The sequence below is a fragment of the Lissotriton helveticus genome, chromosome 7, assembly GCF_964261635.1.
Source record: "Lissotriton helveticus chromosome 7, aLisHel1.1, whole genome shotgun sequence".
Classification (NCBI taxonomy): Eukaryota; Metazoa; Chordata; class Amphibia; order Caudata; family Salamandridae; genus Lissotriton; species Lissotriton helveticus.
The window spans coordinates 1,930,086,520-1,930,113,376 of NC_136068.1; the positions used below are offsets into that span (position 1 = coordinate 1,930,086,520).

The following is a 26,857-nucleotide window of genomic DNA, read 5'->3' on the forward strand; positions in this document are numbered from 1 at the left end:
TGCAATATCTAAGAATGAACTTAGACATTACAGGAATATATCTACTCATGCGGATATGTCCACATATAGTAGAGTGCACCCTGTTTTAGGGCTGTAAAACCTGCTCTAGTAGTGGCTTACCGATACCGCCTGCAGTGTCTGCAGGTTCCAAGTCGTGTCTTCACTTTTTCTGCACCATGAAACTCAGTCTGCAATGGCGGTCTGCATGAGTGTGGTGAGGGGTCCCTTAGGGCGGCACAATACATGCTGCAGCTCCTAGGGACCCTCTTTAGTATCTATACCCTAGGTACCAGGGGTACCATTTCCTAGGGAGTTACACGAGGTGCTAAAGGTATTGCCAATTGGGGGTATAGTTGTTCATTTTTAGGGAAAGAGATCTGGGGACCTGGATAGCAGGAATCCAATCACTTCTGTCAAAAAATGCATCAGATGCCAGGCAAAAGTTGGGGAGCCGTGTCAAAAGGGGGCACTTTCCTACAACCCAGACACTAGTTTTTGGTTTCAATATGATTTCGTTTTCTTGAGTATGTCATGAAAAACATATGTTTACGTACAAACAAGAGAATGTTTATTGAAAGCAGTCAGTGGACAACTCAGATGTACTAAAAATGTAGTATACTCTAGGTGGGTTCCTAAATTAAATCACTTTATGAAAATATTTTTGTCTGTACAAGGTGGGTGTGGTGTGTTAACATTTTACCAACTGCTCTTTGCAATGCTTAGCGGAATCTACAAAGCGTTTGCTTTTTATTGACACTTCAGGGGCAGGGTGCTGGTTCATCAAAGAGGCTTGATTGAATTTTGATTATTCAAAGACATTCTCCTGTGTAGATATGAAATAGTTTATTGCTATGGAAGTATGTCATTTTCTTGATTTATGGAACAGAATGTATGATCAGCAACCTTACTTCCCCCGTCACCTCTCATGATCTCACACATGACACCTTAAATCAAATAATTGATGATGTTCATTTGGTGTTTTTAGTTTTTGCATCATACCATAAAGTATGATGCATACTACAAGTCCCTCCACGTTAGGTTTGTTCAGGGCATTTCTAACATTGGCCCGAAGGTGATCTTGGTAGGAAACCATGTCTATTGCCAGTTTTTCAGTACGCGGGTGACCTTCATCCTGAGCCCGGTACCTATAGTATCCAGTGGGCACCCGGTGCAGGGCGTGGCCCCACCACGTGTCCTGGGGCCCTCCCCAATGTTTACTGGGCAAAGTACTGTGCCCGGTAACCGCGCCCTTACCACGTAATGACTATGAGCTGTATCTGGCCCTGCGCCGCTTCACGCGGTACCCACTGAGTATGGTGAAGACCCAAGTACCACTGCTTGCAGAACCCGCTGCGCCTGGATACCCCAGGGGTGGTAAGCAGAGCTATATAAATACTGCTAGATTAATCCCACTCTGCATCCTGCCTTCAGGCAAGGCAACCAATGAGAAAGGAGAGATTGGGCACACCTTGGCCGCAGTTTCATTGGTCGGTGGTATCCTGTCTCCTTATCTCTGAGTCCACACATCCACTCTGACACAGACATGACATTTATAGAGAGTACCTAATCAGCAAGCCCGCCTAATGTTTTTAAAAATCTTCTGACACTATTCTTCTAGTTCTATCTCCATCGCAGTTTGTGCCACAAAAAAGTTTACGCAATACTAATCTTTACCTTTCAAAACAGGGTTTCCTTTCCAGGGTATTGAAGGTAATGGACATTTGAATGAATATCAGTGCACAGAAAAAGAAGTGAGCGCCATCTGCCTCAACTCAGGTGAGCTACAAGAAATTAAATGTTGTCAAAATGCCTTTGGGTAACAGGAAATTTATCAGCTCACATACATACCCCAAGGTTCCAAAGTTTACTAGTAGTATAACCCTGAGTTTTGTTTGTTTACAAAAGATTGTTGTCTGTTAGTAGTTATTAAAAGCGTATGTTGCTGTGTTTTGTTTTTGGGCTGATTTGACTTTTTTCTTTCAGTGGTGTTTATTTTTTAGGGTTCATTTTCAGTTTCACATCTTTTGTCTTTTTATGTCCATTTTTGTTTTTTAATTTTGAGGGCCAAGAGGAGGCATTTGATATGGTCCTCTACTCCCCCAAGAGTACAGCGTTCTCAAAGGATATTGCTGTATCCGCCTCTGACCTCAAAACTATACAAGCAGGGCTTATATACTACTTGGGGCAGATAAAGAAGGTGCCTGTGAAGGGGAATGGGGTCTCAAGGTGGGAGAGCAGGGTCTAGCGATGACGTGGTGGAGAAGTCTGACAGAAGAGGCTTGGCCATCAGCCGGCACAGTCACTAGAGTACGATACATGGGGCACTGGCTGTATGGAGAATGCAAAGCGCTGACAAGGCTTTCGTAAGACATTTAAAGATGGTGAAAGGAGGACTTCTTATTCAATGTTTGACTTGTAGAATGTAACTATTTTGAGAAATTGGCGGCTTTCAATAACAGATCCTAAATTGTAGTTTATAGAGAGTTCTTGGGGTCAGTCAGGAACCACACTTCTTCTACCACCAGTTCACTGGGTACCACAATCTTTCTTTGCCCCCTGTGGCTCTGAGTTCAGGAAGCTTAAAACACTTTTTTAACCGTAATAGTTTTGTTGTATTTTGTTAAGTCATGGACAGTAAACCATAGGAAAGAAATTGCACAAGTTCAATTTCGCTTGTGTCTCAGTTCCATCTTGTTCAAATTAATAAACAAACGTTCCTGTCTCCCCATCCCCCTCCCAAACAACTGTAGACCTTCAGAGATATATCCCAAGGCCTCTAATTGTCATTTCATCTGCATTGATCTATCTTTATTTATCATGGAAGTAACTTGCGCAATGTTGGGATTGGTGATTCCGTTTGGGGTGGTGTGATGATGGGGGCCTCCTGCCTGGTCAGACATGTCTAATAGGGAGCTCCCTCCGGCAGATATAATATTAACAATTGCGTACCTCAAATGTACTCAATATCTATCGTTCACTGGACCACATTGTTTGCTAGGAGCAAATTATGGGGTCTTTACCCTACTTGTAGATCAAGGAATGGTGGCTTCGGCAATTGTGAGTGTCAAGCTCAATTCTTGTGCAAAATGTTCTGTGCAATCTTTTTAGGTGGTGGTACCAAGAGTCCCAAGAATGTTGTTTAACCTCTTCGACGCTGATGACGGAACCACTCTGTCACCAGCCTCGGGTGAGCTGTGCTGATGACGGAGCGGTTCCGTCATGGCCCACCCAACGCGCCTGCGCGGCGCTGATTTCGCGCCTGCGCGGTGCGCTCTATGGAGCGGGCGGGGCCATGACGGAACCGCTCCGTCATCAGCACAGCTCACCCGAGGCTGGTGACGGAGCGGTTCCGTCACCAGCGTGTGAGCGCCGCCCGGCCAAACCCCCCCCAAGCGCTGCGGCGGAATAGCCGCCGCAGCGAAGGCGTTAAGACACTTGTAAAACATCAGTCAGTGAAGCAGAGCAGCTTGTAGGAAGTCTCTGGGATCTGGCAGAAATCTGGACAACAATGTTAACTCCTGTTGTGTTCATCAATCTGGTTCCTCCCGTGTACCAGGAATTTTCTGTTAGCACCGACTGGTGGGAGTGCACTGTGTCTCTCGCCCGGTCCCTGTAAGATGAGGGGAGGTTTCCATCACATCCATTGAAGCATCGATGAAGAAGGCCTCAGAATGTTGGGTTTCTGGGAAGGCATGGTCTCTTTTAGCTTTCTTAAAAATGATGGAAACTTTTAATAGCCGAAGTTGGCTCAAGATAAACAGATGAGATCACTTATTTTGGGACAAGATCAAGATGAAAAAAGATCCGCTGTTAGCATCACCATTTTATTAAATTCTACTTTGTCCAGATTATGATATAAACATATTGTGTCTTAGAATTAGCTGGGCTAAAATGCAACCCTCATATGACAGGGGGGAATTTGCTGTCCCAATATGGACATATACTATCTCATAGCACAGGGACACCTACAACCTTGTTTTCAGAACATCCGACGCATGTCTTATATAGACATGAGGCTGGCATCTTCGACTGCTTCACTCCTCTCTCTTATCCTCAGCTGCCCGCCCGCTTAAAAATATTCACACAGTAGACAGCAGTGGCGTCACTAGGGTTGGTGTCACCCAGTGTGGGTAACTCATGGTGTCACCTCTTCACGACTTACCCTGTGGTAAATAAATAATTTATTACCGGATCTATTTTTCAGAACGATCAATAAACAGGTAGCTCAATAAATAAGAGTCAAGATTCGAGGTAGCTGGAGTTTACAGGCTTTTAATCAGGCATAAAGGACAGGAACAGGACAGCCTGTACGGGAATAGGATGGCAGCTGCCGGGGGCAGGATCTGGGAGCATAAGGAATAGGCTAACTTTTAATATGCGAGTACAGTATATATACTTAACATAAATACATTACATTCAATACAGTAGGCGTAGCAGTAGGCGTGGTTCGTAACAGTCGCGAAAGATAAGGACAAAATGATGTAACAAGAAGGCGTGTACAGGGCGTATACATAGACATGTGATGTAAACGTAACAGAAGATGTCATAAACGGGGCGGAAACATGGAGGGGGCTACCTGAGCAGCTGGGACCTCTAACCTAGTGGTGCGCGCAAACTGGCAATGACGTGTTACCAGGGAGAACTGGGGGCTATGACTTCTGCGCTAGAAGAGGAGACTAAAGTCTGGAGTGTCAGAGCGACATGTACCCAGGCATATCTAGTATCTGGTGTTTAGAGTACATGTTGATAGAATCCAAAAGTTATCAGGGCAAAGGCTAACAGACACTAAGACTGGTGCATGCATTATTCTACATGTAGTGCGTGTGTGAGGAATATTCTATGAACATTAATACAGTATTTCTCTTACATGGAGACATAAAGGCTAGACCGTGACGGAAACTATTGATGCGATTCAGTAGCTTAGGAATGCAGAGAAGGAGGGCTGAACTGATAACTAGAAACATAACATATTCTTGGCAGACTGAGAGGCAGAGCCAGGCCGGGCCGGGCACTGCGAGGCATGAAGTAAGCTAAGGGTCAGGGATGCAGGTGGGGGCTGTATCGCTCCTCGGAGAGGGTTCAGGAGACAGGAGCTGAATCTGAGTCCGGGCCCTTTTGAGGCCTAGAAACGGGGACAATTCAATGAATTAACGTGCACACTGTAAAATGTGGCAACGTAGGTTTACATAGGCCTAATATTCGTTGTTTTCACGGTGACTGGAAACTGGCATACTAGAGATGGACACAACTGCAGTTGCGTCTTTAATCAATCAGAAGGGGATACATGCATATTGATCATGCACATATAACATAAGATGGGGAACACGTAGGCACATACAACATGGCAAAATTTACTTTTCCACATTCCCTCCTTGTGCCCTACGTTTCCATCAGGAAACATCAATATTCATGATACCATCTATCATTTCATATAGCATCATTTGCTCGTCTCGAATTGTCTTGGAACGGGATTTAGGACTAGGAATACAAGAGGTAGCACACATGCCGCAAATCGCAGGGCCACATTGTATACAGAGGCAGCAACTGAATATGATCATTACTGCAATACCTAGAAATGACAATACTTTCCATCCCCAGGCAGATATAATATTCCAGAGCCAACCGGACCATGTCCAGGTGCCTGGATTCTGGTGTAACTGATGGGCAATTTTATGAAGTCTGGTTATAGCTGAATAAACAGACGGCGCGTTATTAGGAATGAAAATGCAGCAACTAGATCCGATGACTCTACATGCTCCTCCTCTATCGGCCAGTATGACGTCAAGAACGAGACGATTTTGGAGCACGACAAATCTCATAGCAGATTGCTCTTCAGTTAAGTTACCTAGAGCAGAAGTAGTCTCATTCACTACTGCTTCAAGGGTTCTGGTTAACCTACGTATTAATTTACTATTCTGGACAGGTCCTATAAAGAAGAAGAAACCTTTATTAAAATCTTGATACTGTTCTAGAGTAGTTTCAGTTTGATGGACAATCGGGGACTCGATCTCCCTTCTATGTCTGACGTGTACTAGATGTGTGTTTCTGTGATAATCGGATGGGGCTAGAAAAACTGGTGGTAGTAGGAAGGCAATGTAACATGTTCCATCCCAATCGAGGGGCAGACGAACATATGCGGTCTGACCACAAACAAAATAAGAATGACGTGAGGCTTTGAAAATAGATTTCCCACTGTCACTATACTCGACAATAGTAGTACAATCACTATGTCCTACATGTGTGGAACCATTCTTTCTGACACATAATTCGCCTTTGACTGGTAGTACTGAAATAGCAGGCAAATCTGGAGTAGTATCAGACTGAACATTCAGGACCATGAAATTCGAAGAATAATTACCTAAATCATATACTTCATTTTCTAGATCTAACCCTGTTCTATGGGAGAGACCTTGCTTGTCTGGAAAACATGTTCTATTCAGAAGGGACATATCATTGGAGGATGACGTTAACGTGGACCATGCTCCACACGAACCATTATGTGAAAACGGATAAGGAAAGAGTGGCAGAACTCCCTTCGGTGTCTGGAAAGGGGGGAGTCGACCACACACCCAACAATTAGTGGCATTGCTGGTCTGGTGTGAATAGTGTAACATTCTAATAAATGTATTATTTCGCATAGCAAGACGATAGGATAGCTCGTGAGGAGGCAGATCACTAAATGTGTGCTCTACTGTAGCATTAGAAAACTTATTTACATGTGAACTTGGAAAACATAAATGTAAAGCATAACTTGTGCAGGTAACCATTAGACTCACATATAATAAAAAACTTAGAACAATGATACATCGTATAGAGTTTTGACTAACTCTCTCACTATGGGGGTCTATCTCATACATGTCAGAAACCTGTCTAACCGTTTCACCCGAGAGGGACTTAGACAATTAAACTGGCTGACTTATTTTACTAGACCGGAGCTTCAGTTTATACTCCTGTTGCGGAGTTTTCTCTAACAGAGGAACTTTAAGTTCAGAATCAAGTTCAGAGTCTGTTTTCAGGCAGTCCTTAGGAATGAGGCAGTCCTTTGCAAAAGTCTTTACTGGTAATCCATGGAACTTCTTGATGTGGGACAGATGGACCCATCCTTTCCTGCCCTCGAGTTTCACTGCAGTCCTTGTTGTAAGCAAGACGAGGCGGGGCTCCTTCCAACGGGGCTCCAGCGGACTTGAACGATCAAAATTCCGCACCAACACCAGGTTTCCTGGAATGACTTCATGCGGTTTCACCTCGGTGTTGTCTGGAAATGCGGCGGCAACCTGTGAACGACAAGAGTGTAGGGCAGACATCAAGGAAGCTAGGTAATCTGTCAGCATATTACTGGAAACATCTGTAATACTGCGGGGTCTAGGTGTACCCCACATGTTTGGGGGGCGGCCGAATACGACCTCATACGGGGACAGGCCTGATCTGGAATGTGCAACCATCCGCATATAAAATAAGGCAACTGGCAGGGCAACTAGCCAGTCTACACCTTTCTCTTTACATATTTTGGCAATGCGAATTTTCAGGGTCTGATTATGTCTCTCTACGAGACCGGCTGCTTCAGGATGGCGCACACAATGGAACTTCCACTGGTACCCTAACAGAAGGGAAACATGTTTCATAAGTTCAGATGAGAATGGCTGGCCGTTATCAGAATACACGACCCTAGGGAGTCCATAGCGGGGAAAGAATTCACGAACCAACTGCCTGGCAGTGGTCGCGGCTGTGTAATCTGGAACTGGATATGCTTCTGTCCACCTGGACAAAGCGCATACAACTACGAGGACATACTTGAAACCTCGACATCGCTCCATCTGAATATAATCCATCTGGAGGACTTCAAAAGGGTGGTCAGGGGGTTGGAATCCACCTTGTTCCACCGGGACACTTTTACCTGGATTGAATTGACAACATATCATACAAGTACGGACTTTCTGCTTGGCTGCAGCTCGTAAATGCTTGTTGAACCAAAGGTTCTGAATACTGTCTAACATAGCTTTTTCTCCTAGATGTGCTGGACTATGTGCGGTATTAATAATGACTTGAACCATAGAGTCGGGGAGAAACCATGTGGCTTTTCCCTTCGTCAACCATCCCTGATCTGTCTGGACCCCTCCTTGTTCGGACCATTTCTTGATTTCTTCGGGAGTAGCATGTAACTGTATGTCTATGACATCTTGTGTAGGGTCCTTGACTGTCATACAAGTAGTCGGATCTGGAGTGAGTGTCTGTATCGTGTTAACCGGACTGTCTGGGGTCTGAGCTGTAAGCTTGGCTGTTCGATCTGCTAGATTGTTACCTTGGGAAATGATGTCAGTAACTTTCGTATGTGCCTTGCACTTCATGATAGCGATAGCTGTCGGTAAATGTATTGCATCTAACAGAGCTTGGATGAGGAGACCATGCTGAATCTTGGTTCCATGAGAAGTCATGAAACCTCTCTCCTGCCAGAGCACTCCAAAGTCATGTACGACTCCGAATGCGTAACGTGAATCTGTATATATGTTTACTTTCAGGTTCTTGGCACGTATGCAGGCTTGGGTCAGAGCCACTAGCTCTGCTGCTTGAGCAGACAGGGTGTCAATACGATGTGTTTCTATAACTTCAGTTTCAGTAGTCACTGCATACGCGGCTACTAGTTCTCCTGTACTTGTTCTCATACATGAACCATCCACATAAAGTGTCAGGTCGGGATTAGGTAATGCAATGTCTGTCAGGTCTTGTCTTGGCTTGGTCATAGTGTTAACAACTTCCACACAGTCATGTGTGGCAGGATTTGAAGTAACTGACGGTAACAGTGTAGCAGGATTTAGAATGTTGCAGCGTCTGATTTCTATGTGTGGTTGGAACAGTGTCAGTTCATAACCTGTTAAACGTGCAATTGTCAAGTGCTGAGTTTGTGTTCGGTTTAAAAGAACTTCCACGGAATGTGGAACTTGTACTGTCAGGGAATGTCCTAACACTATGGAATCACTTTGTCTGATAGCTAGAGCTGTGGCTGCAACTGACTTGAGGCACGCAGGCAGAGCCTGGGCCACTGGATCTAATGTGCTCGAAAAATAAGCACAGGGCTTGTACTGTCCTGCTTGATCTTGTGTGAGAACAGATAATGCAGTACCATCACGTTCTGTGACAAAAAGTGTAAAAGGCTTACTGTAGTTCGGTGTTGCTAGAACAGGTGCTTGGCATAAGGCTTTCTTTAATTCATTAAAAACAAGTGTATGTTCCTGGGTCCAAGGGAGGACAGTCGATACGGCTGCCTCCTGTGTCGTTAACTGTATCAGTGGCTTGGCTAGAAATGCATACTGAGGAATCCATTGTCTGCAATAAGAAGTGAGGCCAATAAAAGCTCGTACCTCCTTCTGCGTCTTGGGCTGTGGAAGACTCGCTATTAACTGGATACGGTCTGGTGTCAACTGCCTACCCCACTTGGACAGTAAGTGGCCTAAGTAGATCACTTGCTGGACACAGAATTGTAATTTGGAAGGGGACACCTTGTGCCCCTGCTCGGCCAGAAAATACAGAACCGTAAGTGACGCACGCTCGCAGTCACGTTCAGAACGGGCTGTGATCAGTAGATCATCGACATACTGGAGCAGGGCAGTGTCAGTTGGCATGTGAATATTGTCTAGTTGTCTCTTAAGTGCTTGACTGTAAATACTAGGACTTTCTGTGAAACCTTGAGGAGCTCGTGTAAATTTATAGCTCCTTCTATTTAAACAAAAACCAGAAAGGTACTGGCTGTCTGGATGAATGGGGACACTGAAAAATGCGTTCTTGAGGTCGATAACAGTGAAAAATGTAGCTTCGGAATCAATGGCTGTCAGTAGGGAAGAAATATCTGGGACTACTGGATACTGGGGTATGATACATTTATTAAGCTCTCGAAGGTCAATCACTAATCGATATACTGGAGGTGCATTTGGATCAGTACGTTTCAGGACCGGAATAATAGGAGAATTACATACATTGGAGTCAGTTTCTACAACCACTCCTTGAGCAATAAGCTCGTCAATAATTTTGGACAAGGCTGCTACAGCCTCAGGTGGCAATCTGTACTGTCTGATTCGTGGCAAAACTATACCTTGTTTGAGAGTCACACAATGGGGTGTGATATCCATACATCCTACATCAGTTGGACCTTGCGCCCATAAATGCTGCGGTACATTCAATAGTCTTGGATCAAAATCACGTAATACATAGTGACCTTTAAAGTCACGTAAAAACAATCGGACTCCTTCTGGGGAACAACAAATTACTGCACCTAATTCTTTCAATGTTTTAATGCCTAACAAATTTTCTGGACATGATTTCGTAAGTAACAAATCAGTAGTTCGGGACAATGGACCAACTTCTAGAGAAACTGGTTTTGAAATTTCATTAACAATAGGCTTTCCTGAAAATCCAAGGGAAACATTTTTAGAGCCTGAGAGCGGAGCCCCTGGAACCTCGTCATGACTGATAGTAGTCCTACTTGCCCCTGTATCAATCAGAAACTTTCTGTCTTTCCCTAATACTTGACTGTGTACATAGGGACCCTCTTGATCTACAGGTATCTCAAAGAGAGGCAAGCCTACCTCCCTCTCTAGGCTGTTTCATGAATACTGCTGATACTCTGGATACTCCGACTGAGCATACTGGTACATTTGCTGTGTAACATGCTGTGTTGCAGCGATAGGCTGCGGTGCTGGAACTCTCTGTTGTGCATTCTGTGGTGACTGAGAAGTCTGGGAAACTTGTTCTTGTCTAGGCGGACGTGGTCTTTCTTTAGTTTTACCAGTAGCTATGTTGTGTTTCAGAACTGCACACTCGTTTATAAAATGACCTGGCTGTTTACAGTAATTGCAAGTCCCTTTAACGGGAGCTGCAAGATGACTGGTTTGATTCGGACCCCTCTTCTGACTGTCTTGTGGAACAGATTGTGCAACTAGTACTTTCATTTTCGTATCTTTCATACGTCTCCTTTCGTGTTCCTGCTCTTCCCTGATTCTATTCTGGTGATACTGGAGCATCTGTAGCATTTGTGACGGAGTATTAGCTTCCCAACTACTTTCGACTTTCAATACTCGATTTTTAACTTGTGGACTTGAATTCTCGACTAATTTGGTAACAAAAAGATGAGGGTACGATTCACTACTCGTCTTCAAACCACTGTTAATAATAAAACATTTTTCAAATCTAGAATAAAAATCACTAGTGTCTTCATCCTGTTTCTGTTTGCATGCTGAGATTGCATCCCAATCTTCCTTTTTCGTGGCTAGTAACCTTGGCAAAACTTGTATCAATAACTCGGGCAATTCTTTACATTTGTCCCCAAGACCGGTACCTGGTACTCGTATATTATCTTCAGCTTCTAGAGCTGTCCAATCAATCTTTTTCTCTCCCACCTCCCATTCTTTTTCCTTGAGTTTTTCATATACCCCTGCGGGCAACAGGACCTTTAGCATTTTAATGATATCAGGATATGTGTATTCTCCCATACGGAGCATGTCTTTTAATTCTCGATGGAACCCTGCTGGATCTTTGTCGTGACAGGGAATTAACTTTTTCATCTCTAAGAGTTCCATCTTTGTGATAGGGGTGTAAACAAATACTCGTTCTAGTCCACCACCCGTTCCTCTAACTGGATGTACTTCTCGTAACGGATGTTGTCTATCTATGTAAAATGATTTACTTTCTGGGGGTGAGACGTGAACAAAATGCGGATTTAGAAACGTTCGGTATTTGTGGCGCTGTTCTAGAATGACACTAATTAAATCGGTACCTAAACCTCTCCATCTATATTGGAGTAACTCGTTCAGAACATCATGTAACGGACCTGGATCAGAATGTTGTCCCTCATATAGTGTAATGAGGTGCTGGATCATATACATACCCACCAGTCGCTGCTCGGCTGGGGGCAGTTTCAGAAACATTTGTGCCACTATTTCGTCCGGAAAAGTGGTAGAATCAGTAGTCCATCGGACCGCTGATCGGGCTAGTTCTTGTTCATGCATGGTACTAAGTTCACTATAACCGATTCGTGATTTCAGAATGTGATCGGTAGCTTGAAATACTTGCTCAAGAGAACCTTGTTCTGGTGCTGGAGGAGGAAAAACTTTCTTGTGTTCTAGGCGTGAATGTCGGTCGGGAAGTCTAGTTCTACCTACATACGCTATTCTGGTAGGATTCTCGTCGTCTACCTCTTCAGTATCAGAGTCGTCTTCTTTCTCGCTTACTTGTGCTGCTTTTCGTTTCTCGTGTAACTTTATTATTTCCCTACGGATCTTCTTGTACATACTGTCTATACAGTTCTGTGTCTTGTGTCTTCCCTCGACTATATGGTCACTCCACCTGGTCAGGACTTTCATTTCTTCCGGATCTTTATCCGGATAATCTTGTTCTCTTATCAAACAATTAATTAGAAACTTTAAAAGCATGAGCTGAATCTCGACTTTTCTTTGAGACATGGCCTCGCCAATACTTCCTGGATCTACTCCTGTACGGATGAAACGATATATTCTGTCTAGATATTCTTTCATATTCGGTAGGGTGTCCAAATATTCGGTCACCCGTCTTATACGCAATGAGTACAGGACCATACCATCATCGCCTGGGACTGGATCATAACGGCATTCGGTGAGAGCTCGCTTAATATCTGCAACTGACTGATTTTTGGGCGAACGCTGTAACGCTCGTGCATGTAGCTCGAGTAATGACAGACGTTTGTGTTGCGGCGGGGTTCCAGGAGGACTTCCCCCCACAGCTCCTAGACTAGAAGCGTCGATGGGTACTGTACGTGCTGGGAGAGTGACTGATGTAGCGGGTACATGTACTGTAGGCTGGACCGGGGGTACCATAACAGGTGCTGTAACGGGTGCCCCGGTGGCTGGAGGAACAGGAATTACATTATTTACGGGGGCTGACGGAGCAGGATTTGCATATTCTGGGACTGTGTCGTCCAAATAGGACGAGAGAAAAATATCAGCTGCGGTCGGTTTGTGACGTAGCTTAATCGGAACTAATGGCGGCGGAAAATTACATGGTACTTCCGGGGTTGCCTTCGGCAAGCCCTCGGCAAGAAGAGGATACATACCCTTAATAAGGGCATTTCTCTGTCTGTCTGACTGTTCGGCTTTAACTCGTTCACCTACTTCAATTAATTCCCTTTCTTGGGCTCTTTCTGAGGATTCCCTGCTGTAGGAAGGTGGCTACCTGACTATGGTTACCCCGGATTATTTTGCCTGTGTTTAGCTGGTTTTTTGACTTAGTTGACCTGGTTCCCTGCTAATCAGGGCCCCAGGCCATCTGCTCTCTCTGTAAAATGGATTCCATGTACCCTAGGTACATACCCCAATTGGAAATGGACCCCTTGTCAGCCCCTGTATAATGCACTATAGGTGCCCAGGGCATAGGGGCCACCAAGGCCTACCAGGGGCTGTAGCATATCTTTTGCCACCCCTGGCTGGTTCTTAAATTGACACAACTGGCTGATCACTCAGCTGGGGTAAGGTGGTGTAATCACCCCTTGCTTAGATGTAGTATACCTATATCTAAACCTATATCTGGACACATATTAACCTGTGTTCCACTCCTATGGAAGGCCTCATCAATCCTGGAGGCAGAGTGCGTGGTTTCATGTGAGATGGAGCTCTAGCATGAGCTGAGCCTGTCTGCAGCTGTCGGGAACAACTCCCTAAGCTGTTTCAGGATAATGCCATACCATATACTCTTAAGTGCCTTATAATCCTCGCGGTTATATAGCAACTTTGGTTTGGCTTTATCAAAACATGTCGTGTAAGGTGTCATACGATTTGGAATACTATCCCCTCGCCAGTTCTGGCGACGGGGATAGCATTCCACCCCTCTAGAGGGGTAAGACATGTTACTTTGCTTAAATGCGGTTGATTTCTCCAAAGACCTTAGATCCACAAAATGGATGCCTCTGCCACAGACAAATGTCTGGACCCCTGCAGCTGACCGAAACTCAGCCAAAGGGGTCCTGGACAAAGGGTTTCCTGTCACAGGAGGGTGTCACCGCCCTCCAGACAGGAGATAGTGGATTGTAGCAGGGAGGTTTGAAAGAAACCAGACACTGCCTGGGGCGCACAAGGCTGCCCCTTGCATAATCCGGCCAAACCGGTTCTGGGGCACTCCAGCCCTCGTGCCAGGGCGGCCTGGATCAAAGGAAGAGGGTGTATCCACCCACTTCCTGGGTCCCACCCATAGGAGGGGACCTAGCAGGTAATCACGCCCCCCAGATTGGAATAAGAGTGGGAGCAGTGCCAATGCACATCAGATTTCCTGGAAGAAACATTAGAAACGAAACTCTGGACCCTTGGACCTCCATCTCATCGTGGAAGCCCGAAGAATCTCCCTTGTGGTCAAGGAGTGACCACCCTGCAGCAGCAGGCACCATCCAGCCCTCGACGTCTACTTAGTTGCAGTTCCCGCCGGAACTCGAGCGACTGAGATCGACGAGATCAAGCTTGCCTGCCTTCCAACAGCCCGATCCACAGTCCCTGCAGAGCTGAGACCCGTGGAGGCGACCGGAAGCGTGGGGCACGCCATCTTAAATTGACCACGAGACGCTGACCGTGCAGCCCACGAGTGACCCTCGAAGCTGTGCACCGGGGTTTGAGAAGCCCCCACCCTGAGCTGCTCCTGAGCCGAAGTTCAGCCCTCCACACTCGACGAGTGCTGCATGGGGCCCTTTGGCTCTATTTGGCTCAACGCGTTGGCCCGGTCACTTGCCAGCTGGCTAGTGGTCCCTGTGCCGACGAAACTACAAAGAAGACTCGTGAATCTGGTTGCTCCAGATCCACACCAGCTCCCCTGAAAAGGAGCCCCGACTCTGACCTTCCTGGTCCGAGTGAGAAGCAATCTTCCGATCCCGCGTGGATTGCTCTTGCCAAGGCTTGTTTGCTCCAAACTTGAAGCCGACTGCACCGACGTTGAGAGCCTGCGTGGGACAGATCGTGACCTGCTCCTGGACGTCGCAGATGCCCCAGAGCCCACGTAACAGCGGAGAGAAGCTCCTCGACGACCACCTGATTGCGCCCGACATTGCCTGGTTCCGTCCTGGTTCCACCCTGGTCACTGCTGAGTGACCCAGACTCTGTCCCCTCTGCTTTCAGGTACTCTACAACTTGAGTCCACCCTTGGACTCCACCGGACACTTCATCTTCAACCCGCCTGCAGCCCTTTCAGCTTCAAGCACCAAGAGCCTGCGTGTCAAAACCCGACGCCACTTCGACCCTGTGCACCCACTTCCTGTGGGTGAGGTAACTTTGCTCCGCCGGTGTTCCCACACTGGTGCACATCTCTAGGGTCTGTGTGTTAAGTTTTGTTCCTCTAGGTCCAGCGGAAGTGTCCTTAAACTTTAACTTTATGACTTTTACGCACCATTGGTTAACATTGGTGCATGCGTGCGCTTTCCGCACATCTCCCGAATCCCGAGGGCCATTCCCGACTTCAGCATTGCTTGTCCTGACTGCTCCCAGCGATTCCCTAGGCCCTAGGCCTAACCACTGTTCGAGTGGCCTCTCTTATACCACTTGTTTAGTATATGGTTTGAGTGGCCACCCGCCCTCATCCATAATTGTGCAACTTGTATGTTTAAACAGTGCTTTTGATTTAACGCTTGTGCCCCTTTATTCATAAAGAGTACTGGGGATTGTTTTTAGTAATAAACACATATATTTTTATAATATATACTTGTGTGGTGTCCTTTCATTTGATATTACAGGATTGTATGTGGTAAAACAGCTCGCTTAACACGACCTCTTAAGTTGAGCCTTTAGGCTGCTTAGTCCATGCTACCCCTAGGATAGCTTGTCTAATAAGGTTGACTTACAACCAGACACCATAAGGGATTGTTTGGTCAGGTAGTAGGTGGTTCCAGAATTGGAAACATCCCCTACCAGGCCAACTTCTCACACCTGCTTAATTCTGTTTTTCTGATTTCTTTTTCGGTTCTTTTATGAGATTCTTTGCGCCATAACTCGATGGCATCTTTCTGGGACTGTCTGGCTTTCTTTTTCCATAATGCTTCTTCTACTCGCATGATGCACTCGGCATCCCACGTACCTGATACGGGCCATCTATATTTCTCTTCTAATTCCTTGGTGTACTCCACCCATAAGTCTAGATATAATATGGCACTTATGCCATGCTTATGATACATAAAATGACCTGGACTGTCCCTAGGCGGGACAGGAACTGCTTCCTCGAGCAGACCTTTTCTAGTTTTTAACTGACGTAACTTCGAGAACAGAGGCATAATTTAGGCTGGAGTCTGGACACAATACAATACACAATAAAAACAACAATAACTGAAAAACAAATCACTCATACCACGACATTGAAAACACATGAAAATAACATTTAAAATAACTGTTCGGACAGAACACATGAATTTTCGAGAACTGAACTCACTAGAATGACTAGATGCACTGCTAAAACAGCACGAAACTTACCGGTCCCATAAAGAGACACGTCAGGACCCGCGTCCACCTAGGTGAACACTTCGTGTTGGATCTGCGTACCCAAACCCACGGACCAGAGACAAATTAATTGACCCTGTCTAGATACTACCCCAGCAACGGTACTCACCGGGCAGCAAGAACGGAAGGCCTCGGACTGGACTGGACTGCTACGACGACGGACGGACGAACTTCGGACTTCTGTTACAGGTGGGCCTCTGGATACCTCGGACCTTGGACTCTCGGCTTGGGCTCTGGTCGGGACTCGCCGCGTTCCTCACCGCCTCGTCTGGACGCTGGACCGCAACCTCCGTCTCCTCCGTGGGCCTGAGGGATACTTGAAGCAGAAATATCTGCACGTGCACGGTATGGTTCCGTCACGGCTGCAGAGGATCAGGGGCCCTGCGTGGCTTCTCCGGCGCGTGGGGAAAGGGCAAGTCCCTATTCGGGCGCCATTATGTGGTAAATAAATAATTTATTACCGGATCTATTTTTCAGAACGATCAATAAACAGGTAGCTCAATAAATAAGAGTCAAGATTCGAGGTAGCTGGAGTTTACAGGCTTTTAATCAGGCATAAAGGACAGGAACAGGACAGCCTGTACGGGAATAGGATGGCAGCTGCCGGGGGCAGGATCTGGGAGCATAAGGAATAGGCTAACTTTTAATATGCGAGTACAGTATATATACTTAACATAAATACATTACATTCAATACAGTAGGCGTAGCAGTAGGCGTGGTTCGTAACAGTCGCGAAAGATAAGGACAAAATGATGTAACAAGAAGGCGTGTACAGGGCGTATACATAGACATGTGATGTAAACGTAACAGAAGATGTCATAAACGGGGCGGAAACATGGAGGGGGCTACCTGAGCAGCTGGGACCTCTAACCTAGTGGTGCGCGCAAACTGGCAATGACGTGTTACCAGGGAGAACTGGGGGCTATGACTTCTGCGCTAGAAGAGGAGACTAAAGTCTGGAGTGTCAGAGCGACATGTACCCAGGCATATCTAGTATCTGGTGTTTAGAGTACATGTTGATAGAATCCAAAAGTTATCAGGGCAAAGGCTAACAGACACTAAGACTGGTGCATGCATTATTCTACATGTAGTGCGTGTGTGAGGAATATTCTGTGAACATTAATACAGTATTTCTCTTACATGGAGACATAAAGGCTAGACCGTGACGGAAACTATTGATGCGATTCAGTAGCTTAGGAATGCAGAGAAGGAGGGCTGAACTGATAACTAGAAACATAACATATTCTTGGCAGACTGAGAGGCAGAGCCAGGCCGGGCCGGGCACTGCGAGGCATGAAGTAAGCTAAGGGTCAGGGATGCAGGTGGGGGCTGTATCGCTCCTCGGAGAGGGTTCAGGAGACAGGAGCTGAATCTGAGTCCGGGCCCTTTTGAGGCCTAGAAACGGGGACAATTCAATGAATTAACGTGCACACTGTAAAATGTGGCAACGTAGGTTTACATAGGCCTAATATTCGTTGTTTTCACGATGACTGGAAACTGGCATACTAGAGATGGACACAACTGCAATTGCGTCTTTAATCAATCAGAAGGGGATACATGCATATCGATCATGCACATATAACATAAGATGGGGAACACGTAGGCACATACAACATGGCAAAATTTACTTTTCCACAACCCCATGAATCCATGATGCCCCCCTGATACCCTTACACGTCCCCCACATCTCCCTCATCAGAGCCGAACGCTCAAGTTGACCAGTTCAATGTGTGTGTGCAGGTCATTCAGTCCAGGTGCATTCTGGTACTTGTAGTCACTCTTTTATAACAGAATGAAGAAGACTGCAAGAACATGAATGCAAAACAAAGCCCAGATTTTGGGGGATTCTCAGGTTTGCGTCAGATCGTACACACCCTAAGTAACCTGGGGCGAAGTGAACTTGCAGTTACAGAGATTAACGGCAGGGCCACTGGAATTATCTAATTTCTGTGTAAATGTGGGTTTACCGCACTTACCACATAATTTACTGCCGGATCCATTAAATGCATATTTCACCCAAAAATGTGCTTCTAGTTCACATGGATCAAACGTCACTACAGGAGAGTAACACACATGCTGCTACACAGTGGGGGCTGCATACAAAGGCGCACTGGTCTCCTTTTAGTTGCAAATTGCTCTGTTCATGTGCTAAACTGGTAATTTTGAGGTGAGACGCCTACGTGGATGCACAGTGTGTGTCGCTCTAGGCCACTATTAGGCTAAATGTCCATTTTCCTGCCGCATAATTCAGTCAGCGTTCCTATGGGGACAGAGGAGATTTCACAACAGGCGGCCGGGGCTGGGGCAGTGCCAGCCATGTCAGGCGTGACATGCGACCTCTTCTGCCCCATCTCTGGCGGGCGGCCGGGGGAACCCGTCTGCTGGGAAGCCTCGCCGTTCCCCTGGGGTCACCAGGCCAGTCCCTGGTTCCATCTTTCCAAGGCCCTGGCGCGTCTCCCTGCGTCTGAAGGGGTGCGTTAGAAGATGGCGCTGGTCGCCCCAGGGACCTTCGACGGGTCCAGGGAGCCTCTCTAGCGCCCACTCGCAGGGGCTATCTTGCCAAAGCTCTAGCACCAAACACTCTTCCCTTCCCTTCCCGTCTCCTTCTTTCATTACCAATTGCTTCCCTCTGCTCTCCTTCTTTCTACTCCACTAAATCTTTCTCCCTTCGCTCTCCCTACTTCTCCATTTCATTTCTTTTGCCTTTTCACAATAGGTCTCTTTTACTTGCTTTGCCATCGATCTACCCTCTCCTATGTTTAGTTTAGTTCCTTTCGAACCCTTCTCTTCAGGTCTTCCTCAAAGCTGGGTCTTCCTTTCCTTTTCTTTCCCCTTCCCCTTTCCTTTCCTCTTTGCTCTTTCCTTTTTCCTTTCTCCTTTCCCCTTTCTTTTCCTTCTCATCGCTGGGTCTTCCTTTCCTTTTCCTTTCTCCTTTCTCCTTTCCCTCATCGATCGTTTCCCCTTCCCCTCACCTCTATAGACTACTGTTAGCATCAACTCTTTTTTTTATACATTTTTGACCCCCCACCCCTCTTGCCTGTGCACGCGGATGAAGGCTCTGCGCCAAGAAGTTACTTCCCATTACAAATGCATAATTCACTTTAACTCTTCGTTGTCTCCTCCTGTGAGCTGATATTTCTAGGTCTCTTATCTTGCCATCTCTCCCTGTAAAGTCTGTCTCTCTCCCTCCCACTTGGCTGTTCCCTTCGCCCCCCCTCCCTTCCCACGTTCTATCCTTCAACACTCTCGCACTGCCGCCATGCACCCCCCCTCCAGCACGGGGCTTCCAGCCGCTCAGCCCTTTCCTCGTGGACTCCAGGGTGTAGGGCCAGTGCCTTCACAACACGCCCTCCTTCCCCAGGGAGGGGGGGCAGAGACAGCAGGAGGGCAGTCACCCGTCTTGGAGTGGTGGGCACAGACATAAATAAACCCCTGCGTGGGCATGACGTGTGCCCGCATTCTGCTGTTGCAGATGAACTGAGAGGTATACAACTACAAGCGCCACGATGCAACGGGATGGCCGGACCAGAAGTAGGACTACTGACGCTGAATTACACCCCTGATAGTCCCCGATGCTTTGATGAAGAGCACTGGCTAGTCCCAGTAACCTGCACTGTATACAGCAGCCTCTCTGTCATATCGAGCGTCCAGGAGTAGTAACTCGAGATCAAGTAGTTGCAATGGAGGAGAAGGGGGCAGAAAGTTTCCTTCATGAATAAACTACAGCTATAACGCATTTGATAATAAAATACGTGGTTCTTCTTAGGCCTGCAACTGTGTGTGCTGTAACAGATGAACTGAGAAATACAAATACACCACGACAAGGCCCAAAATGTTAAATATTAAATAACTGTAGGCCTTTCAGGTAATACTGCATTAGACAGGATTAAAACATTTCATTTAGCATTGGGAAAATCTTCCAATGAGCATCTGCATAACATTCCATTAGGTATGAATCAACATCTCATCAGGCAAGAAGAACCACCAACTCATTAAGTAAGGACGAGCATGTTGTTAGGTGAAACACTTCAGGAAGAATAGGCAAAACATTTCATCATTCTGGCCTGGCTACAAGTACCACTATCTCTTGGGACTTAGGCAACAGGCTCTATCTAAATCGGCTCTCCTACAGTCTCCTTACGGGGGTAGGGCAACTACAACAGGGCCCAGTTCTGCAACACCCGGCTCCGTGAACACAAGCCCCTATGCGAGGGGGCAACTGAGTAGGCCGGCTGTACCCTTCGAGCTCTCGCCCAGTCCAAAGGACCTCCTATATACAACTCGGGCCAACGGGGCCCAACACCAGTCTCCCCAGGAGAGGGGCGGTCACGGGGCTTCCTCTCCGTTCATGGGAGGCCCCGCTCTTCTCCAGACCTCCGCCCTCCTCTCCCTGGGGTTACCTGGTGCTTCGGCTCCTGGGGAGCCCTTGCGGAGATCTCCGGTGCTGATGACGCCCGGGGCACGTGCTCGCTTCCGCGCCTTCTCCGGCGATGTCTGGGCCTTCGGTGGATGGGACGCCCCTTCGGGCTGGTGACGGCTGGTGGGGGGCTCCTCCTGAGCCTCCGCGCGGATTCTGTTCCGGTCCCGGGCCTCCGAGCTCTTCTCGGGCCCAGGGCCAATCAGTGTTGAGGGTGGGGGCATGGCCGAGGACGCGGCCGGGCACCCCTGTCACGTGGTGATGGTGGGGGTGGCTTCAGGCCTAGCGCGGCCGACTGGAGATCACGGCGGCCCACCTCAGGCTCCGGAGGCCGCCGCGGAGACTCGTCACTCCGGTGGTGAGATGTTGAGGGCAGCGCCGTTAAGGGGGCCGTGCTGCCAGGTATCCTACAGCGCTCAAACCGCACAGCGCCTCGCGGGTCCAAGGAGCGCTTGGAAGTTCCTCACAGGTTTTGGCAGGTGAGCGCTTGAGGCGTGATTACGGCGCTTCTCTGAAGGCACACATGAGAGTGCTTGAGGCGCGATTACAGCGCTTGATGGCTTGTTAGCGCTACAACCAAGTTAGGCATTTCTTGGGGCCACAGAGCTCGGTAGAGATAGCGCTTGGGGGGGACTGCAGCGCTTCAGGCAGCAACAGTCTCTCGGCTCACAGCGCTTCTCAGGGCATAGCAGGGGAGCGCTGAGGAACAGCACAGTTCAGTTTCAGCAGAGGAGATACGGCAGGACAGCGCTGGGGCCACAGGGCAGACAGAGGGGCAGAATTGGCAAAGCCCAGTACCTGGCTGATCCCCAGAAGTCCAGATTAGCGCAGGGGAGTTTCTTCTTGGCGCTTGTTGGTTCTGGCGCCCTTGGGTTGAAGTTACTTGAAGAGAAGGGGGGGGGGGGGGGGTTTGAGTTGAAGATTGGTCAAGCTTCCTCAGCAGGTCACTTCAGGTGGTCCCTGGGCTCCCCTCCCACCGGGCCAGATCACTGGGCTAGTTCAGTGTTCCTCACTCAGCTTGGTGGGCAGCGCCTAAACCCTGTCACTCCCAGTGGTATAGGTTCCTGACTAAGCCCTACCGCCTAAGTCTCCTGCGTAGGGTCCCCCAGGTCAGTGATGCCCCAACGGCCCCAACTGACTAGAAAGTTTCCCTCCCTTTTCTTTTATAGTGGCAGTTGGCAGTTGGTGACCACTCCCCTATTCTGGAAGGTTCCAGCAGCTCCCTCACTCTAGCTATGGGCAGGCAGGCAGGCTGGCATTTCTACAATGTTTAGTGGTTCCAGCCAGCTCTTGGCAACTAGAGTGCGTCTAATAAGACCACGCTGCAGTTGCAGGGGTCAGTGGCAGCCATGTTGGGGAAGAGAGCACCTGCACCTTAGCATTGATTAGCAATGGGAAGGTGCCCAGCGACCTAAGGCCAACAAAAAGAAGGTGGGAAAAAATTAGGCAAGGGCGAAAAAATAGGGAAAGACCACTATAGGGCTGACAGGTCTCACAACGTGATTTTGCTAAGTCTTTAACGGATTTAACCACCATATCTAGTTTAAGAGGGAGTAGTGGAGTACTGGGTGGAAGGGAAACTAAATTCCTAAGGCACATATGCTCAGTTACTGTGAGTTTGTCCACTTTCTCAAAGCCCCACAGCTCAGCCCCACGAAGGGCACTGCTCACCGCCTTGTTTTTATAGATCTCTAGAGCTTGGGGCAACCGGTTTGTTATATGAGCAAGAGTGTTCCTTTCTCAGGGCTCCAACTATCTGTTTACATTTTAGATTGATCTTGGTTAGATGTTGCTTCCAAGTCATACCTTCAGCCAATCTTACGCCCAAATATCCAAAGCTACTCATCCGCTCTAAGTGAGTGTTGTTTAGGGTTAAACAGCCTTAAAAGGATGCAGGTTTAGAATCATGAGTTTTGTCTTGTTGTTTATTACTAGACCCCTTTCATCGCAGAAAATCTTGAATTGGTTTATTAGCATCTGTATTCCCTTTGGAGTTTTAGAAACAAGGAGCAAAGAGAAGCGTAGCAATCTTCATATTCCCTAATGAGGGAGCACCAGCAGGAATTCTAGCTAAGGAGTCCACAACTTGGTTGATATAGAGGGAAAACAACGTGGGAGCCAAGACACGACCGTACATTTATATATTCATAATGGCAAGTCTGCTTGCAATCCCTGCAAACAAACAATTTCGATGCCACCTATTAGTATATAGGTTTGCAAATTACATACCTGTTTGCAAACCATTTTGTGGACAAATTGCACATCTCTGGTTTGCAAATTGGAATATTATATTTGTCTCCTGGTTACTTAACATTTGAAGGTTGTTCTCACAGGGGCCATTTTCGCTTCAAGATAGGAGAGTGGGAATGCTGTTTGACCAGGAATATCCAGAGACCTTATAGCCCAACTCCAGAAGGCATATAACAGGGTTGTTTGACTAATCAATGGCTTTCAAATATGGGGTCACATTTCAGGAGCCAAATGAGCATTTCACAGGCTCCACGTTAGTGAGAGAAGTCAGTTCAAATAATTATGGTTATAGTAATAAAGTAGGTATGTGATAACACCTCAAAGTAAGAGTATTCCCTGTTGCGGACCAAGAAAGCTTTGCTTTAGCATTAAAAACGTTTTGACACCGATCTCTTGGGCCCTTTTTTAACAAATCAACCCTTCAAATGCTGTTAAGATTTTCCGATATAGATGTAAGTCCCCTCCATTTCGAGTTGGCGCTTTCTTTTCTCCCTCAGTCTGCCGGCACCAGCCATTAAGAGGAGTGCATAGAAATGACTTCATTTGTATTGTCTTCCTGAGAATGAGCGTGCCAATGAGACGGCAAGTGGTGTGGGAACTGCCAGATACCCTCCTTGGGTTGGGTATCTCACAGTCCTTGCCTCTCAGAGCCCCAAAACTTGTCACGTAGCCCATCATCCCAGACCTCCAAATATGTGGATATCGGCCACAAATCGGAAAAAAGGTAAAACTGAACGTTCTATTCTCAGGCCCGTGTAATATCTTTTCCATAAGACGTAGCGCAGTTCGTGACTACACCATTTCTATTACCTGAGCTAGCGTCAAATCTAAGCAATGACTGATCTGGTGACCAAGTATATGGCATAATATTGGACCACCGCTCTGGCTGGCCAGGACCTGTTCCGGGTTGCCCTGGAAAGGCCCGGTGCAGCGAAGGTATTGCTTGCTTAAGAATGTATTCTAGTTGTGTTTCCTTCCATGTTGAACAAGCTTTTCAAGAATATAGTTGTTAGACCTGGCATCCTTGGCGTGGTTTCCCCCTATCTTTTCGCCTCTACCTCCTGTATTTTTGATACTGTGCTGGATTTCGTTTTTGCTGGTTTAGATGCTTTGGACACTCTGCCACTGCTGATCAGTGTCGGAGTGTAAGTGCTCCCTGTGGAAATTGTTACTGTAATTGGTTATCCATGATTGGCATATTTGTATCCCCAAGAAGTCCCTAGTAAAGTGCACTGAGTGTGCCAGGGCTGGTGATTCAAATGCTACTGGTGGGCCTGCAGCACTGATTGTGCCACCCACATGAGTAGCCCTAAAATGGTGTCTGAGGCCTGCCACCGCATTGCCTGTGTGCAGTCTGTGAACTGCCATGTCCTCCTGGTCAGTGTCCCCACTGACCAGGCCTAACCCTTCCCTTTCTGTGCACATTGGTCCCCCCTATGGAAGGCCCAGGGTACCCCCTTGGGCAGGGTGCAGTGTATGTGAAAGTTAGAGCATGTACTTGTGCAGGTGACATGCTCTGGTAGTGAATTACAGGCATTTTCGTTTTTCACTGCTGCAAGGCTATCTTGCTCCATAGGTTATCATGGGGGATGCTGGCTACAGTGGCTACCAGCATATCGTCCCATAGGAGCAAGATAGGACATAAAAGTCTGGTATCCCTGAACTCAGAATTTAATAACACATCTTTTAGGAAAGGTGGTTTTTAACTCCTGTGTTTGAGAATAGCACTTTTAGAAAGTTGCTGTTCTCATTTCTGACCTTTCTGTGTGCCTTGGCCTGTTTGTGGATTGACTGTCTGGTTTGAGAGTGACAGGGGCTGGGGATTCCCCAGGAGGCTGGCAGAGTCAGCCCCAGGCTGAATGACTGTATTTGCAACTTAGTGGTGGGAGGAGATAGCACCTGGGCCTGAATAGGGCTGTGCCTGCCTTCCACAATGCTGGCTCCACCTCCTGCTGGGCGGCTGACGACCCTGCCCCTCACTCTGAAAGGAAAGGAGAAGCCAGGAAAACAAAGTGCTCAAGGAACACCCAGAACTGGTTCAGACCGGACTCAGGGCCCACTTGCACAAAGAGAACTAAGACTTTTAGGGGTATAAGTACAGGACCCCTGACAACAGAAAATTAGATCATCCTGGAATCAAGAAGGAACCTCTGCCAAGGAGAAAGCTGAAACTGAAGAAGGAAGACTGTCCTGCTGGGTGATGCTGGATTGCCCTGCTGTTGCTTTGCTGCCAAGGAGAGGGGAATGACTTTGCTTTGTGCTGTGTCCCCTTGCTTGAAGGAATCTCCAAGGGCCTGAATAGAGCTGGCTCCCTGTTTTTGAAGTCCCAGGAACAAAAGGACTTCACCCCCAGCTTCCCAGAGCTCTACTGAGAGAGTTCTGTCCTTCCTTGAGTGCTTGGCCCATGTGTGGTGCCTCTGGAAGTTGTACCTGTGATAGGGAGCTGGAAATCAAGCTTTTAAAGACTTTGATACAGAAAATGTATCGCAATCCCGGCCGAGCGAGAAAATTCTCGCCGCTACGAAGACCGAGATCGTCGCATTGCCTGTCGCCGCTGCCTGAAGACGTCACACCCTTCGTTAGCGGGAAGATTTCCGCTGCTGCAAACATTGTTGCAGAGCCTGTCATCGCTGGGTAAAATCATCGCATCACATTGCTGCGAGAATTGTTGCAGAGCCATTGCATCGAGGAGCTGCGAGAGAAAGATCACCGCTGGACCGCGCATCGTTGCCCCGGAGATCGTCACAACACCCGAGAATCATCGCATCGTGCCTTTGCGGGAGAAAATTTCCTACAGAACCTACGCACCGGAATCCATACAAGTGGCCTTCCTCCCCATACAGACCGGATTCGTCGCAACACGCCCGCTGCTGCAGCGGGGCTGTCGCTAACGCCTCCCCAGGGTCTCAGGAGCAAAGCATTGCTTGTTTTTCACCGCTACAGCTTCTGTGCTTGGAACGTTTTATCGCTAACAAAGGTACTGTGGCTAAAACATGACGCAACTGTGGCTAATTTTATCGCTAACCTTAAGAACCTTAACCTCTTGCATGCTAATGACAAGGTGAACTCGTCATGAGGCACAATGAATCTGTGCTCATGACAAGGTCAACTCGTCATGTATAATGGGATTCATAAATCTGCAGCACGGGAGGGGAAAACCCCTTAGCAGCCAAGTGGTTAAGAACTCTTTTGCAACCATATTCTTGAACTCTGTATGTTGGATTTTTGTCGTTTTGGTCTTGTGGAGTTTAGATTAAATACCTTTATTTTTCTAAACTGTTATGGAGTCAGTTTGTGGTGTTTTCACTGTGTTACTGTGAGTTTTGGTATAAATACTTTACACATTGCCTTTGATAAGCCTTGACTGCTCGTGCAAAGCTACTAAGAGGGTGAGCAGGGGTTATCTCAGAGGGTTTCCTCCTTACCCTGACTAGAAGCAAGGGTCCCTATTTTTTTTTTTTTGCAGAGTTTTATATAGCGCAAACTAGAACCGAACCGAATCAGTTATCAGAGCGCTTTACATAGCACCAGTTACGTTACATGAGGACACACTTTCATTTTTGTAGGCACGGGGAGATTAAGTGATTTGCCCAGAATCACAGGGGGTTTTTGGCGTCGTTACCGAGACTCGAACCCAGATCCCCAGGTCCGAGGTCGAGCGTTTTAGCCGTTAGGCCAACCCCTCTCCCCTGTTTGGACTGTGGTA

The 26,857-nt window shown here is 47.3% G+C and overlaps 1 protein-coding gene across 4 annotated transcripts in view; it reads left to right on the top strand.

Annotated features, from left to right (window-relative positions):
- The window catches only part of LOC144770919 (uncharacterized), a 129,204-nt gene that overhangs the window by 95,079 nt on the left and 7,268 nt on the right, over positions 1-26,857 (top strand). For all 4 annotated transcript variants that reach the window (XM_078655736.1, XM_078655737.1, XM_078655734.1 and 1 more), the window contains one exon: positions 1,687-1,776. In XM_078655736.1, coding sequence (XP_078511862.1) covers positions 1,687-1,776 — 90 coding nt within the window. The remainder of the gene's footprint in view (positions 1-1,686; positions 1,777-26,857) is intronic.